General features: G+C 42.4%; 1 protein-coding gene across 1 annotated transcript in view; it reads left to right on the top strand.

Moving 5' to 3' along the window:
* Positions 1-2,462, top strand: part of TRPC6 (transient receptor potential cation channel subfamily C member 6) — a 76,007-nt gene extending 73,545 nt beyond the window's left edge. The window contains exons 12-13 of the mRNA XM_056115035.1: positions 1,690-1,765; positions 2,217-2,462. Coding sequence (XP_055971010.1) covers positions 1,690-1,765; positions 2,217-2,368 — 228 coding nt within the window. The 3' untranslated portion in view covers positions 2,369-2,462. The remainder of the gene's footprint in view (positions 1-1,689; positions 1,766-2,216) is intronic.
* Positions 2,463-18,467: the final 16,005 nt, after the last annotated feature.

The following is an 18,467-nucleotide window of genomic DNA, read 5'->3' as shown; positions in this document are numbered from 1 at the left end:
TACTCTCGGTAGCTTGCCAGGCTCTCGAAGAGGGGCAGAGGAATCAAACCTGGCTTGGCAAACGTCCTACCACTGTGTTATCACTCCAGCCCAAGTCCCAACACTACACTTAAAAATTAAAAAAACTTTTGGTGAATATCCTCTGGATGATTTTAAGTGTATATAATTTTACATATATTTAATACTATTATGCACGGCAAAGCCTAGCAAGCTACCCATGGCATAGTCAATATGCCAAAAGCAGTAACAATAACAGGTCTCATTCCCCTGACCTGGAAAGAGCCTTCAATATGGCAGCATTTGGAAAGACCAATAAGAAGAGGCTGCTAAAATCTCAGGGCTGGGAAGAATGGAGACGTTATTGGTGCCTGCTTGAGTATATTGATGAACAACAGGATGACAGTGATACAGTGGCAGTAAATACCGTTATGAGTGAGTTTAATATATTTATAATAGAAGAGGGGCTAGCGAAGTAGCCCCATGGGCTGAACCCACGCTTAGCATGAAGGAGGCCTGGATGGGTTAAGTCCCCAGAAGTACATGATCCCTTAACACAGTGCAAAGAAAGCCCCCAAGCACCACTGGGCACAGCCTCACCCCAAAACCCGTAATAACAAAGAGTAATGGATTTTTAACCTACAAAACATATTTATATTAATTTTTGGTGAGTAGCTTAACTTTGTACAAATAATGATATGAAGTTTCCTGCTGATGTATACTCATGGGTTTACTTTTGCTGCTATTTATTAGTGCATTATTAAAACACTTGTCTAGACATCCGATTATATACATAGAATAAGATCTTGAAAGTAAAATTGTGCTGTCAACCCTTAAATTGGGGGCTTAGATGTAGAATTTGGTTTTGCTATATCCCCCCCCTCCCACCAAGATTCCGTGCAAATTCTGAGTCTGTTTTTCATTTAAAAAATATGTATACTTATATATACAGCAATATATATGAATATATTTATGATATATATTTATGTATATATCAGTGCTATGGGCTGGAGTGATAGCACAGCAGGTAGGGCATTTGCCTTGCATGCAGCTGACCTGGGTTTGATTCCTCTGTCCCTCTCGGAGAGCCCAGCAAGCTACCCAGAGTATCCCGCCCACACGGCAGAGCCTGGCAAGCTCCCCATGGCATATTCGATATGCCAAAAATAGTAACAATAAGTCTCACAATGGAGACGCTACTGGTGCCCGCTCGAGCAAATCAATGAACAACAAGAGGACAGTGCTACAGTGCTATATATCAGTGAAACTATTTCTTGCCAACTAGTACAAAATCACAATTGATTACATTTCTTGATAAGAGATAGTAAAAGATAAAAAAAGTACACACTTTCCAGTCCCACATGCAGTAGTCACATCCTTTATCTGTCTAACTTAGAGGCTGGGTGCTGCTTTAGTATTTCTTAAATAAAAGACAAGCCACAAACATAAAGGATTGGATCTTTGCTGTAAACCTATTCTTTTCTCCAGAATTAACTTTTGAGTCATTAGCTTAGGTGCCGGGAAAATTGTTCAGAAAATCTGGAGAGAGTATAAAATATTCCCTGTCAGCTAAATCATAATAACCTTTAACAGCCATCACTTCTAAAGGGAGATAGACTCAAAAACCTATTTCAAATGAGACGTCTGTCATGAACAAAAAAATTGAAATAATTTTATCCATTCTCTCCTTAGAAAATAATGAAGAGGCTCATTAAAAGATATGTACTAAAAGCCCAGATAGATAAGGAGAGTGATGAAGTAAATGAAGGTGAGTTTAAAACCAAGGACACCTCATCCCCTTAATGTACCAGATCCGAGACACGGGACTTGCAAGTAGGACTGAGAGAGAGCCGGAGAGGGGCATGGGAAGGATGAGTATCAAAAGGAGAAAAAGACAGGCTCTCACTAACTTAGCAGTGCCATAAAATACTGACTTGGGAAATGGGCTGTGGAGAGATGCCGTTTGCTAAATGAGAAACTATTGTTTGCAAAGGGAGACTGAATGGAAAAGCAAATGGGGAAGAGAAGAAAGAGGCCAAATCCCTACAATGTCTGCCACCAAGTTAATTAAGAAAACAGAAATTTCTCCTTTGGGAAGTTATTTCTTTTGATAGAATTTAAAATATAGATGAATATGGAGCTAGGTGTGACTGATCTCTCCCTGTCTTTCTGTATCATGCATTTATATTTGACTTCTTACTGTTCTTGTTTTTTCAAAGGGGAACTGAAGGAGATCAAACAGGACATCTCCAGTCTCCGCTATGAACTCCTTGAAGAAAAGACTCAGAATTCAGAAGATTTAGCAGATCTTATCAGAAAACTTGGGGAGAAACTCTCAGGGGAAGCAAAACAGGAGGAAAGCAAGAGATAATGTAAAGACTTCCCTAAAATTTCACCTATCTTCGCCAGAAACCATATATTTGAGTTTGTTTTAAAAGTGTCAGTGTGACTGCATTTTAGGCCAGAAAAGGCAACTTGGGTACCCAGAGCCCTACTGTTTAAATTGTGATTAAATTCTATTGCTCAAGTTTACCAATTATGATGAAAATTAGGGGCATGGTTTGGTGCTTGTTTCAGCCAGCGGAACTCTTGTGACTGCCAGGACTGGGCATTCCCCTGGAGGGGCAGAGTGCGGTAGTCCAGCCCCCCTCTCCTCATCCTCACCCCCACCAGGGGAAGACTAGCCCCTACCAGTGTGGTACTCCAGCCCCGCCTCCCTCCCCGCCCCTGCCCTCCCCACTTCTACTTCCTTATGGTCATTTCTTTCTTTAAAAAAATTTTTTTTTTCTCCTGGGAATATATCCCAGAGAGGCAAAAATGTATAGTCGAAGTGACATCTGCACTTGTTTTTTCATTGCAGCACTCTTTACAATAGCCAGAATCTGGAAAAAACCTGAGTGCCTGAGAACAGATGACTGGTTAAAGAAACTTTGGTACATTTACACAATGGAGTACTATGTAGCTGTTAGAAAAGATGAAGTCATGAAATTTACATACAAGTGGTACTACATGGAAAGTATCTTGTTAAGCGAAATGAGTCAGAAAGAGCAGAATAGACACAGAAAGATTGCATTCATCTGGGGAACATAAAGTAACAAAATAGGAGACTAACACCCAAGAGTGGCCGAGATTAGTACCAGGAATTTTGCTCCATGACTTGGAGGCCAGCCACACATGCTCGGGGAAAAGGCAGCTCAGATAGAGAAGGGAAGCACCGAATAAAGGGTGTTGGGAGGATCCTCCCAGGATGGGAGAAGCATGCTGAAAGTAGACTATAGACCAAACATGATTGCCACTCAATGCCTCTCTTGCAAACCACAGCACCTAAAAGGAGAGAGAAAACAAAAGGGAATGCCCTGCCACAGAGGCAGGGTGGGATGGGGGAGGGTGGGGGCTGGGAGGGATACTTGGACCCGTGGTGGTTGAAAATGGGCACTGGTGGAGGGATGGGTACTTGATCATTGTATAACTGAAACCCAAACACAAAAATTTGTAAGTCTATAACTGTACCTCCTGGTGTTTCACTAAATAAAAATTTAAATTAAGGTACCATGATTTATCAAGTTATTTATAGTTGAGTATCAGGAATACAATCCCACCACTAGTGTCCATTTTACTCCACCAATATCCACAGGTTTCCCCCATCCCCGCCTATCTCCTTGGCAGGCATACTTTTAAGTTTGGTTTTTGTGGTTTGGGTCTCATTCTTACAGTGTAGTTAAAATCAATTCACACACCACACATTGAAGCCCCAATGTGCCCCTGTCCTGCCCCTGTTAGTTCCTTTGTCCTCTTCTTATTTCCCTCTCCATTTCCTTCTTATCCCATGTTCATTTCAAACCCCTTCTGTGGGGTTCCCATCAGGTAGTGACTTCCAGTGCTGAAATCGAGAGGGGAAAATACTCGATGGTGGTGCTAGAGAGTTCTGCGAGTAAGGTGCGTGACTTGCATATGGCTGGTGTGGATTTGAGCCTCAGCACTCCATATGGTCCGCCAAATTCTCCCCCCGCCAAAACAGAGATCTCTGAGCACAGAGCACTGCCCGGAGTGGTCCAAAGACCAAAATCACAAACCAAAATCTATATGGCCATTTAGAAAATGCTATTTAGTCATATACCTAACTTAGCTCCCTCAGAATGTGATTAATAATGCAAAGATAGTCATTATTTCCTAAGATTTTGGATTCATCTCTTTGAAGATACTACACTGACAGTGAAACTGTCTGTCCTCCACATGAGTCATGGAACAAACTAAGCTGTTTGTCTGTATATCTGCATGTACACAACTGCACATGCAATGCTTCTTTGCCTTATTTTCTTTTCCAGCCAACATTGATACGAAAATCTCTTTATGCTATTTTTTACCATGACTGAAACATTACTGCTCCAGTAAGAGTACTTTATTGCAACATTCAAAGTCAATAACAATTCTGGTCATTTGATCCAATTATAGCACAATTCTGTGCCACTTCCAAGGTCTTTTTCAGGTGAATTCCCACATTTGGCATCAATTGAAAAGGGGAAAGAGTGTTGAAGGAACTTGAAGATATGAATCTGTTATTCTTAGTATGTTCTGTCCTCCTTTCAAAATATGTAAAACACAAATTTGCATTCATGAGCGTTCCCCAAGAAGTTATTACTCACTGGTGTAAGGCAATAGCTAAAATAACTATAGGAGAAGGAGAAGGTTTGAGTCGATCAATTATCCAAAGCCTGTTAACATTTGATGATTTAAATTCAATAAAGGGGCTTTCAAATGCATCTTTCTAACTTCATTTAAAGATGCAATGGTCCCAGAAAATCTGTTTGTGTTCCTATTTTGACTTATAGAAAACAAAGAACCTTTATGTAACCGCATCAGAATTTACAGCAAACATTTCATAGCTTGTACTTGTGGATATTATTTGTTAAGTCCTCTGGGGCTGGAAAGATGAATAGCAGGTAAAGACTCGCACACAGCTGACCTGGGTTTGATCCCCGGCATTCCACATGGTCCCCTAAGCCAGCCAAGAGTGATTCCTGAGTACAGAGCCAGGAATAGCCCCTAAGAATCACTGGGTGTGACTCCAAAACAAACAGAAAGACCTCTTGGTCATTTTAGTGATACAGACAAGTTTTATTTTCAAATCTTTCCTGGCAATATCAAAAGTTATAAAAATCTACCTCATACCAAATCACTATCAGCAAATTAAAACTATTCTAACCCCCACAAAGCTTATACATTGTGCCATGCAAAAGACTAGCCTCCATGCCAAAGTATGCTCTGTGATGGATCAGAGGTAAACTACAGTGTCTCTGGAAATAATATTCCGATTTCTCAGTGTCTAAAACTGGATTAGTTAGAAGAGACACGAGTTTGGGAAGACACACCAGAGATGATGGATTCCCGTGTCAAAGGCATCGACCAACGAGTGCAACACATTGTCATCTGAAATCACTGTCCTAAAGTCAGAGTTTCCTCAAACTAGATAAATTGGTACCTCTCCTGATTTCCTTTAAGTTTAAAGATGAAAAGAGAAACTATTTTTTAAGGAAGGAAGGGTTTAAAAAATTCCAAGAAGAGCTCAATTGAGGACATTCTACAAAGGAAAATGATAAACTCTTTCCCATCCTCACTGTCCTCCCGTTGTTCATCGATTTGCTCGAGTGGGCCCAGTAATGTCTCCATTGGAGACTTTCCCATTCTATTCATGTTAAAATCAGCTTCACCTTTGAAAATAAAGTGATTAATAAGTTAACATTTATTTTTCTAAACTGCTCTCTCTGTGATGTTTTTCCCACCCACTCTGGAGCTTTCTTGGGATTTGGACACCACTAAGAGATTAGAACCAAGATATTCAATACCCCGCAGCCACATCCTGCCTATTTCTTATGGTGGAACCTCCACCACCAAACAAATGAAAGAAACTGTTTACCAATAACTTGTCCTCTTCTCTCTTGTACTCACTACTTTGAGAAATAACATAAATTCAGCATAATTTTATTAGACATATGAAATCAATAGCCAAAAAAATCTACTCCCTACTTAAAACTCTGAAAGGGATTAAAAAGAATAAGAAATGATCTTCTAGCCTCAACAAACTTGCAACCGAGAAGACAAATGGTACTAAATACAATTTGAAAACACTTCCTGAGTACCTACCACATGTCAAGTAGTGGGATAAATGCTCCCCATGTATTATCTAATTAGATGTAACTCAATATTCACAACTGTCTCAGATAAATACTATTATTATCTTTATGGTAAATGAGAATACCGTAAATGAGAGGCTTTTAGAGACTGAGTAACTTGCATGTAAAGGGCCAGAGCAGAAACAAATTTGAGCCAACCTCATGGCAGAAGCTTTACTGTGCTCCTGGTAAGCTGTTTATTTAAGTCTGCTCCTTTCTTTAAAAGCTTGCATTTCAATTTTTGAAGAGGAAATATGGGTGATTTGTGAGAACCCAAAGTTTCATTGTTGGTTTACACTCCAAAGAACAGAGTACAGCATTAATCAAGGGAAGCTGAGATAAAGAGAGTGTTTAGATTCAGAAGAGAAGCATATGTACAAAAGAGTTAAAAGAGACATATACTAAAGGGTGGGGATAATGTGAATGAGATCAAGATTTGGTATCGCTAGACAAAATCATTATTAACATTTGAAATAAATACTTCCAGTCATATGGAAAAAATAAAGAGCTGGGATTGAGGAAGGTGCTCAGTGCAACGGGTAGCCTCTGTGAGAACAGATCGGCTAGAAGCAAACACAAGGGCTTCAGTCAGGTTCCATCCTTCCTAAACTAGCCCAACATCAGAGAATCTTATTGTCATTTGAATGAGAAAAGAAATAAAGTAAATAAGAAAGTAAACTTACAATTATAATGAGCTATATGTCGGTATTTCAAAATGGGCCGAGTGACCAGATGTCCATCCCTAGCTTCTTAAATTGTGGGTCATGAACATTCTTTAAATAAGTATGGGGGTCGGGTCATGAAAATTGTTGATAAGTGAATTTATGATTTATTATCATAAATGTCTGCTTTTATACATATTTTATAAACCTAGAGTTCCATAAAAATTTTTCTGGTGAAAAGGAGTTGCCAGTGGGAAAAATATTCCTAAGCACTGGTCTCATGCCCAGTAGAAAATTCTCAGGACCAAGTCCAAGCTTCAGGCTAAGGAAGGGATGTTTCTTTTCTTTTCTTTTTTTTTTAAAATTTTTTATTAGTGAAACTCCATGTGGTAGAGTTGTTGACCTTACAAATTTTAGTGCTTGGGTTTCAGTTATACAATGATTGAGTACCCATCCCTCCACCAGTGCCCATTCCCCAACTCCAATGCTCCCAGCACCCCTCCCACCCCCCCACCCCCCATTTCTCCCCCCACCCTCCCGTGGCAGGGCATTCCCTTTTGGTCTCTCTCCTTTTGCGTGCTGCGGGTTGCAAAAGAGGCATTGAGTGGTTATCATGTTCGGTCTATAGTCTATTTTCAGCATGCATCTCTCATCCTCCCAACACCCTTTATTTGGTGCTCCCCTCTCTATCTGAGCTCCCTTCTCCAGGAAGGGATGTTTCTTCAAGGGTCACATTTTCAGTATGGCCTTTTGATTCTAACAAGCAGCTATAGCTTTCTTCCTTCTGAGTCCCTCCTAAACCACGGGCTTCCAGAAGAGGCATGTCACTTGTCCCTGCAGTCAGGCTGAATGCTGCTGGCGTGTGTTCTTTATGTTTAGTTTGGGCCTTTTAAAAAATGGGAAATGGGCACTGGTGGAGGGATGGGTATTTGATCTTTGTATAATTGAAACCCAAGCACGAAAATTTGTAAGTCTATAACTGTACCTCATGGTGTCTCACTAATAAAAATTTTTTTAAAAAGATAAAAAAATGGGGTGGGATCTTCACACACTTTCCTCTAAGAAAGCTTTTTGGGATCATTTTTAGTGGATTATTCATAACAAGCTGGAGCAAAAGCACAGCGGGTAGGGCGTTTGCCTTGCACTTGGCCAACCCAGGTTTGATTCCTCCGTCCCTCTTGGAGAGCCTGGAAAGCTACCGAGAGTATCCCGCCAGCATGCATGGCAGAGCCTGGCAAGCTCCCCACGGCATATTCAATATGTCAAAAACAGTAACAAATCTCACAATGGAGATGTTACTGGTGCCCGCTCGAGCAAATGGATGAACAATGGGACGACAGTACGACAGTGCTACAGTACACTCATAACAAGCAATCACTTAATCACTTATCACTTAATCCCTGTTATTCATCGATTTACTCTAGCGGGTGCCAGTAACGTCTACATTCATCCTGGTTGCGTGCTAGCGTAGCCCAATGGTATCTGTTCGTTCTAGGAACATGTAGAGCCTCAAACCGATCATTCAGGGTCTTGACGAAGAAGTCTGACCATCTTGTAGGTGGGTGTCCACATGATCTTTTGATGTCCCGTGGAATCCAATCAGTAATGGCTCTAGTCCAGCGGTTGTCTGTAAACCTCATTACGTGTCCAGCCCATCTGATTTTTGATGTCTTGGCAAATGAGACAGCGTCCCTGATTCTTGAGCGTTGACGAAGATCAGAACTCCGGATTCTATCCCTCATTTGAGTGAATCGTGATATTCCAAGCATAGCTCTTTCGATTCCTCTTTGAGAGACCCAAATAGCGTTCTCATCCTGTTTTCGTAGGGTCCAGGTCTCTGAGGTATATGTTAATGCAGGAAGAACAGTGGAATCAAAGAGATGTGCTCGTAGCTGGAGGTTCTTTGTCCTTTTAGTTATTTCTTCAATGCTCTTGAAGGCATTCCAAGCCGCTCTCTTCCTCCTGCACAACTCAGGTGCCAGGTCATTTATCATACTGATTTCTCGACCTAGGTATATATAACTGTTGCATTCGGAGATGGTGGTTCCGTTGAGAGCGAATGGAGCGTCAGGAACAAGGCTGTTTCTCATAAACATTGTCTTCGTAAGATTCAGCTGTAGTCCGACCTTTCCACATTCACGGTCAAAGTCGTTCAGCATTTGTGCCGCTTGGTTGATGTTTGGTGTTATTAGAACGATGTCATCAGCAAAGCGGAGGTGGTGTAGTTGCCGACCATCTATCTTCGCTCCCATGCTTTCCCATTCCAGTCGTCGCATGTTGTTCTCGAGGGTGGCACTGAAGAGTTTTGGTGAAATGGTATCACCCTGCCGAACCCCTCTCTTGACATGGATGATTACTTCTTTGTAGAATGGTGAGATCTTGGTAGTGAATCCACAATAGAGCTCATGAAGGATCCTGATGTATTGAGTTTGTACGCCCTGTTTTTTTTTTAATATAAAAAAAAACAAGCAATACAAAACAAATTATTTTGGTTCTGCTTTGGGGGCAGGGTTTGGGGTTCAGGATGGAAATGTGGTGGTGGGAAGGTTTGAAATGGTGATGGGATTGGTGTTTGAATATTAAATGTAATCAAATATTGTGAACAACTTTATAATAATAAAATAAATTTTAAAAAATTTAAAATGGGGATGGGGACAGCTCTCAAGTAGTACTCAGGGACCTGGAGGTAACTCCTGGTGATTCTCAGCCAACCAGCCAGCAGGATAATACAAGGGTCATTATTTGGTGCTGCTTGGGTCCTGTCAGATTACCCAGGCTGCGCCAGTGGTGCTTGAAATGCCTTTTCATAAAGGGTGCACAGGTGGACTTACAAAAGGATAAGCATTCCCGACTCAGGCACTGTACACGGGAATGAGCTAATTAGCTTTCCAAGTCAACAAGTTACACAAAGCTTGTGTAGGAAGGCAACCTGGCGCCCAAAAGGATGGACATTGGAAATCCAGGTCAACATCTGTTATTGTGCAAAACAATGACTCATGATCGGAGATTTTTCATTTTGATGTAGCTAGCTGGGTAAAAGATACTCCAGGAACTCTTTGAAAGACACAGGTAATTAAGGCAAATGCACTCCCCCCCCCCTTAAATCACTGAATGATTGCTTACATTTCTGCTTTACTCTGTTGACATCCATAAACATAAAAGGTTCCACAGATGCTTGAACATTTTTCCAGGAAGAATGTGAGAAAAAACACCAATTCACGAACCATAAAAGCCTTTCAATTTTTTAATCATTTTTTGCAGGGATTTTTGCCAAAAACTGAGCAAATAACAAGAGACACTGATAAACTACATGAGAGATGTTTTCATATTGATAGCATCTGATGGCTAGATTATAGTCATATTTATACATGTTTTTCAAACAGTTATAAAAACAACATACCATATAGCCAGTTATTCAATGGCAAAGAGAATTATGCCCACAACTCATCTATTCATTATCATATATTCATATAAGCCATAGTACGACTTGAGTATGTTATCTAGGACACTGAACAATCTCAGAGTAAAAAGTCTGTGAATTGTCATGGCTCAGACTAAAAGAACAATAATAATGCTTGGTTTTGCCTTAACCTTTTCAGTATTCGCCGTATTCTGTGATTCAGCCACCTGACATTTACCCTTTATTCTTCAGAAAATGGGCTGTCCTCAGAATAACTAGAAAAGGTTGAACTTTAGTGTTATATTTCAAAAAACATTAACATGTTACATTGTTCTATTTTGAATATGTAGAAAAATGCATCAATCTGTACATATTTATAACTCCTGTGACATATAATATTGTATTACAAGTGTATGTGATATATATGCACATATATATATATATATATATATATAAAATAAAGACTTTTTTTGCTTTTGGGCCACAGCTGGCAGCATTAAGTTCTTACTCCTGGCTCCGTGCTCAGGGATGACTCCTGGTGAGACTTGGAGAATGATATATGATACCACGGATGCAACCTGTGTCAGCTGCCTTTAATGCAAGCACCCAACCCAATATACTATCTCTTCAGCCCTAAACAAAGACATTTTTAAAGTATAGCTATGGTCTTACAAAAAAACCGCTTAGACAGACTTTACTATTTCTTTTTTGTTTTATTTCTATGATTTCAACTCTTTATCTGTCTCTGTTACCTACTGCTTTTACTGAGCACTTTGCAGCCTAGTCCCGGAGAGGCTAGAATGGAGAGCCAGCACAGGCTTGTGAGTCCTGTCTCTGACACTTTCCAGCTGTGCATTCTACAGCTCCCTAACCTTTCAGAGTCTCATCATCCTCGTTTTACAGACACATGAAAACTAACATTAGCTCTTGCACAGAATTTCTTAAATATGAAATTAGCTAGCACATTTTAGGCTGAGGTAATAGCACCTGGCATCTAGGAAACATTCAATTTATGTCAGCAATTATAGAAGGGATCTTGCTCTAAAAATTCCTTTTCTACATCCCCCTTTTTTTGTTTTAAACCACCCACCCAAAAAACTTCATAAAACTAAATGAAAGATAGGTTTTTCCATTCTAATAACTCATGAAAGTTAAACTTCAGCTTTGATGAGTTTGTTCACAGTGTGTGAGGCCCCGGATCTGACGGATTTTGAGGCTCCTAGTGAAGAACAGGGAGAAAGAACAACACACATACCATTAGTATGTCTCCATGGACACCAGGAGTTGGCCCTCATGCCAAGTTCCCATTCCTGATAAATATATAACTGTAAAATAAAGATAGGTCTTGTTTGGATATTTGGAAAAAATTTCAAGGCACATTTTTACCTTCTTTAAAAGAATCTTTGGCCATGCCTGGCATGTCCTAAGATGTGCTCAGTGGGTGGTGTGGTGCCAGGAATCGAACCCAGACGTACTGCATACAAAGCATGCAGCTCATATTTCTCAGAGTATTTTGAATATTGAAAAAATATTTGCTGGATGGTAGAGCACTCGCTTTCAGGTCTCTGCTTCCTGGGTGCACCCAGCCCTTGCTCTCTCCTCCTCTCTGCTCCATTTTCACCCTCTCTCTTGCTCTCTTAAACACACACTGTTCACTGTCCACATGCTCTGCTTTGTAAGATGAAGCATGGCAGGGCCAGCAACAATCACATACCCCGAGTCGCCTTTTAGCGCCACCCTGTGGCAGAGGATGGGTAAGTGTGCTGTTCTGTGACCTGAAGGAGGTCACTGGTAGGTGCTGTCTTGCTCATCACTTAGACCCTGAGGACCAGCTGAAAATGAAGGCAGCTGTATCACCGACCCACGGACTCAAGCTGTCCGCCCCAACAGTGGATAGGGTACTTAGGCTGCAATGATTGTGTTCAACTCTAAATGAAGTACATCCAGGCCAGCAGCAGGACAACTGTCCCTGCATGCATTAAGTCCCTGTGTTTAGTGCCCAGCGCTGCAAGGGGAGAGTTAGAAGCAGTTTATCACTTTAACGCTTTTATCATTTAAAATCATTACGACTTGTAAAGATATAATATTAATCAGTAACAGTTGTCATCTATAGAGCACACTTAATAGCAAAGTCTGTGCTAAGCATCGCCTTATCATCTTCATGGCCAACCTCGGACGTTGATGTTGTCTATTGGAGATGAAGGAATTTAAGAACAGATGACTTGCCTGAAGCCAGACAGCCAGCAAGTGGTGGGTTCAGGAAGGGGCTTGCCTGGAAACTGCAGTGAGTGGGAAGGAGCGCAGGCCTGAGATCTGACCTTCTGTTCACCCAGGGCAGTGCTAGCTTCGAGCCCACAGGCTCATCTGCACATGCTCAGTCATGTTGCACAGGGGGACTTGTACTACATGAATGGAAATTCTGTTTTCGGCTACAGTCCTCAGCCTGTAGGGAACATCTTGGGGAACTCTGTCAGGAAAGAGTGTTCTTTCTTCTGCCAACATGTAAGACAAACTATCTATTTGGTTTGGTTTGGCCCAAGACTTCCAAACCCTGTTTCATGAAGCTAAGATAGTAAGATGAAGTTAAGAAAAGGATGTTCAGATGACTGTTAATTTTGCTCCTGGCCGAATGTAATTTCTGTTTAATTCCCATGTCACATGAGTTAAAGCCAACCCCTAATTCCCTAGTTGGAAATCATGGATGTCAGATCTCTACAATCAATTGAGATATACAGAGAAGATTCTGCAAGGTGTATAGAATAATATTTAATGTTATTAAATAACACTTAATACTATACTTTATAAATATTATTAAAAGGTTCATTTAAGAATCACTAGGCCCCTCTGGTTATTTTAATAATCTGGATTTCATCTGACTACTAGAGTTGAATATCTGTCATCCAGACTTAGAAAAAAATAGGTGAGTCACCCTTTTAGAGAATACTTAATGAGTGTGCACCCACTTCTCTCTGGGAGGACTTCCTGGGATACCTTGTTACATTCTCTTATTTTTTTTTTATGTAGAAGTGCTGCTATTTATTCAGCCACTGATTAGCTGATTGAATTGGGCATGAACTCCACCTTACTTTTTTTTTCATAATTTTATTTATCTTTTTCTTCTTATATTGAATCACTGTGGGAAAAGTTACAAAGCTTTCAGGTTTAAGTCTCATTCATACAATGATCAAACACCTTTCCCTTAACCAGTACTCGTTTTTCACCACCAAGAACCCCAATACACCCCCCTCCCACCCCTCCCAATGCCTGTGAGGCAGATGATTTCTACTTAACTCTTCTCTACATTGATTACATTTATTATTCCGACAAAAGATTCACCATTATTGTTTAGAATTTCCCCTCCAATAATCAGAATTGCTGAAAAGACATTGTGAAATACTTTGTTTTCTATAGCTGGGTACGAGAATCATATAATGTCGCATGGTATCCCTATCGCTACTATGTGATTTTGGATTTTTGCAAAGAGCCAGATAATTACGAGATTGGTTTCTGTGCATCTGGTATTACGGCTGTGACGGAGAGCCGCTTTTGGGGGGTAACTCGTGACCTCGGTAGGGTGTGAAGGACAAGCCGGTACCGTCCCCCTTCCCATGAGACTGCAGTTGCCCCGTCACCGTTGGCTCATACCTGGCTTTCCAATAAGCTCTGAGGTGGCAGCCACCTTGCTGCTGGGGAATGGGGGGGGGGGGGGAAGGCGGAAGGGAGCAACACCCTTTCCCTCCCGGGGGAGGCATGGTGCCGTAATTTAACGCATGGTCTATTCACTTTTCTGCCGCAAGCTGCCAAGCTTTGGATTAAGTCCTTTTGCCTCTGGAGCCATGGCTGTGCCGGAGGGCCGCTTTTGGGGGGTAACTCGTGACCTCGGTAGGGTGTGAAGGACGAGCTGGTACCGCCCCCCCCTTCCCATGAGACTGCAGTTGCCCCATCACCACCAGCTCATACCTGGCTTTCCTATAAGCTCTGAGGTGGTGGCCACCTTGCTGCTGGGGTGGGGCGGGGAGGCGGAAGGGAGCAACACCCTTTCTCTCCTGGGGAGGTATGGAGTCGTAGTTTAACGCATGGTCCATTCACTTTTCTGCCGCAAGCTGCTGGGCTCTGGATTAAGTCCTTTTGCCTCTGGAGCCATGGCTGTGCCGGAGGGCCGCTTGTGGGGGGCAACTCATGACCTTGGTAGGGCATGAAGGACGAGCCGGTACTGCTCCCCCTTCCCATGAGACTGCAGTTGCCCCATCACCGCCGGTTCATACCTGGCTTTCCAATAAGCTCTGAGGTGGTGGCCACCTTGTGGTCCAGATGCATTTCTTCCAAAAGCCGCTGGGTTTTGAGATTTGTTTCTGAGTTTCTGGGATCATGGCCTTTAAGCAGTTTGATCAGGAGCCAGAGAGGCCGTTTGAAGGCGGCGACTTGGGGTCTCATTGGGATGTGGAGGAAAGGGCCGGTTCCACCCCCATCTGGTGAAGCCCTGCGTGTCTCATCACTGCAGGCCCAAACCTGACTGTCCTGTGGCTTCTGGAGGATGGCGATCACTGGGCTGCCAGGAGGAACAGGCCAAGGCACGAAACCTATTCCCACCTGGAGTGGACCAGCGCCAGTAACCTACTGCAGGAACAGAACGCATTTCTGCCAAAAGCCCTTGGGTTCCAAGATTAATTTCTGAGTCTCTGGGATCATGGCCGTTAAGCAGTTTGATCAGGAACCAGAGAGGCCATGCCTCCAATTATATAGCTGAGCCGGAGGTGGCTTGTGGGTGTGTCTCCCACATACCTAACTTTTGGCTGTTTACTTTCTTGGTAAACTTTGCCCCAAGTTTTTGAGGTCTGGCCAAAGGCATAGCAGCAATTTTGGGGTATCTGAAAGTCTGACGGTGCAATCAGGCTGCTGATGCACTCGCCTCACAGGTACAGATTGACCTGCTGGCAGCATCATACCCCCTCTCTTATTTTTTTTTCAGATGTTCTTATTTTATTTCTCACAGCAGTCCCATATTGAGTCGTAGAGAAAAGAAGTAGCACTGTAGCATTGTCCTCCCGTTGTTCATCGATTTGCTCGAGCGTGCCCAGTAATGTCTCCATTTTGAGACTTGTTGTTACTGTGTTTGGCATATTGAATATGTCACAGGTAGTTTGCCAGGCTTTGTTGTGCAGGCGAGATACTCTTGGTAGCTTGCTGGGCTGTCCGAGAAGGGCAGAGGAATCGAACCTGGCTTGGCCAGGCCAGTTTTGCACAAGGCAAAGGCCCTACCACTGTGCTATCGCTCCAGCCCAGAGAAAAGAAGTAGCAGTCATTATTCCTAACTTGAGACCAGGATGCCAGACTGAGGTCAGCACTAAGACTAATATTTTACTTATGTGAACACATATCTGTCAAAGAAACCAGCTCCAAGATTAAGAGTGTTGGGGTGTTGGTCAGACAGGTCAGGTTATGCCTATCTATTTACCAGGTGCAAAGCTAGGAATGGATTTGTCTTTCAATTTACCCACAAAAGGCATATTTGACAAAGTTTTTCCACTAGAGGGAACCATAGCCCACCTCTCACATGGGACAGGATCACCAAGATGCTTGCCCAAACTGCCTAACCAGGTCCTGATGAGAGGTCGAGACAGTTGAGGACAAACTCATCTGCTTTCTTCCCACTTCCTCTAAATACACAGGAGGCTGAGTTTCAAAGACGCAGGTATTTTCTGTCTTTGAAACTATCTTCAAATAACTCCCTTTCATTTTTTTAATTAACTAGAAAATTTATACGTATATATTTAATTTATTTATTGAATCACCATGAGAAAAGTTACAAAGTTTTCAGGTTTAAGTCTCAGTCATACAATGATTAAACACCCACCCCTTCATCAGTGCATATTTTCCACTACCAAGAGCCCCCATATACCCCCATGCCACCCCTCCCTGTGCCTGTGAAGCAGATGATTTTTACTTAACTCTCTCTCTACTTTGATTACATTCATTATTTCGACAAAAGATGCACCCTTATTATTTGGAATTTTCCCCCAACAATCAAACCTACTGAAAAGGCATCATGAAATCATTTGTTTTTTTATTGCTGATTATGAAAACCATACGATGTCTACCGCAGCCTCGTGATTTTGGATTTCTGATATTTTACTAATTAAGACTGGAGGGATTTCTGCCAAAAGCCAAATAGTTTTGAGATTGGTTTGTGTACCTCTGGGTCCATGGTCATGCCGGAGAGCCACTCGTCAGGGGCAACTCATGGTCTTGGCAAAGCAAGAAGGACATGCCGATTCCGCCCTCCATCCCATGAGGCCACATTTGCCCTGCCACCGTCGGCTCATTCACCTGGCTGTCCAATTAGCTCTGAGGTGGTGGCCACCATGCTGCTGGGGGGAGGGGGGAGGAAGAGACATTCTTTCCCTCCCAGAGGGGCACGTCACCTAGCTTACTGCATAGTCCACTCACATTTCTGTCAGAGGCTGCTGGGTTTCGAATTAGGTCTGTGTGCCTCTGGGGCCATGGCCGTGCCGGAGAGCTGCTTGTGTGTGTGGGGGGGGGGGGGGCGCAACTTGTGATCTCGGCAGGGCAAGGACATGCCGGTTCCACCCCTATCCCATGAGGCCGCATTAACTAGAAAATATTTTTAAGCAACTAGATGAGACCTCAGAGGGAAACCAAGATCTCATATTGTCTTTCTTGGAATAGCTTTAATGTGCTCTTTTAAGAGACTCAAACTTTGAACTTTGGCATGGAATGATCACTAAATATCACCCCCCCCCCCCCAGTCATTACCAGCTCCAAAGTATCATTCAGTTACCTTAATTAGCTTGGGAATAAAACAATGAACAATACTGAGACTTCTATCCACAGTGAGCACTTAAGTAAAGGGTGGATGTGTAAACTCTCAGTTCAAGTTCCCACCACTGTCCCCAGCTGCCCCTTGTGCAGTGGCCTGTGCTGACCCACTTCTCTGAATCAGTAAGTTGAAGGTCAAGAATATACAATGTTTTAATTAGTCTTCTTTCTACTGGTGGTTACACATACAGTCTTAATTTCATGACAGATGTCTCACAAATGCCTGGTGAGCTGAAAAGATAGGAATTCCTATCTTTTTATTCCTATGGGGAGTAACAGGATAAATTGAACTGAGCTATGGACAATTTAAGGAGGCATCATAAATACTGCAATCTGTACAATCTGTATATGGAATCATGTCCTGTGAACCGAGGACTGTCCTCCTAAATAAGACAGAAAGTCAGTTTAGCAGCCTCCTTGCTGCAAAAATACAATGGAGGATGAAAGAACAGAAGTTCAGCACAAATGTTCTAATGGGTCTTTCCCCCCATGTTGATTTTCGAGGAAAGAAAAAACATTCTGTAATACTCTGGGCAGTTTGACCATGGTGATTTGTGACAGCTATAGGTCACATATCTTATTTTCTGTATGACAAGGATGACTAGCAGCTGGCGGCTGCTATAAACCCAGATAGCCTGTTCAGATGATAAACTTTTTCCACCTGAGCTAGAGAGGCAGGAGGGCTTGAGCTGAACGCTTGCGTGTCCTGGAAACTTCATTGGAGGTAAGTGATTTGGGCTGCAGGTTGGGGAATGAAGCTTAATGATTCTAAGAACTGTGGCCTTAATTTTCTCCTGAGAAGGGAAAGAAAACAGGCTCTGAGCTTCTTGCCTTGCCTCTCCATCCCCTCTGTGGCCACGTCAATTCAGTGACGTCTAATATATTCAAGAGAGCCTTTATCAAACATCTGGCACTGCTCTAGGCACTGAGAAAGCGAGATAAAAATGCTACCTCCAGGACTGGCTGAATACAGAGGCAGGCCATCAATGAGGGTGGTAATTGTAGTGACCGCTTCATGCATAAAACTTACGAGGTGCAGTATAGGTGAGGAACTTTGAGTGAGGAGAACTGTGGAGAATGTTTCAGTTCATGATGAAAAGAACACCAGAAAAAGGAATGCAAATGGATTTCTGGAACATAATCTTAATTCTCTGTCCTATAAATTGGAAATAAAAAAATAGCTGACGGGTGAAAGCCTGCCCTTACCCGAATCTCGAGGGGGTCTCCCGGCACATCTGCCTCACCCGTTCTGAGGGAAAGCATCTTTTTCGGCCTGCCCTCATGTGCTCCCATTAGGGTCTGTGTACCCAACTTCACCTTATTAATTCTCTTTTGCAATTTTTTGGTAATCTTCATTTTTTTAACTTCTTTTGGGGAAACACACACACACATTCTGGGAAT

The sequence above is a fragment of the Sorex fumeus genome, unplaced genomic scaffold (genome assembly GCF_029834395.1).
Source record: "Sorex fumeus unplaced genomic scaffold, SorFum_2.1 ptg000028l, whole genome shotgun sequence".
Classification (NCBI taxonomy): Eukaryota; Metazoa; Chordata; class Mammalia; order Eulipotyphla; family Soricidae; genus Sorex; species Sorex fumeus.
The sequence above is the reverse complement of the archived record's forward strand: the minus strand, read 5'-3'. Positions and strand labels throughout refer to the sequence as shown.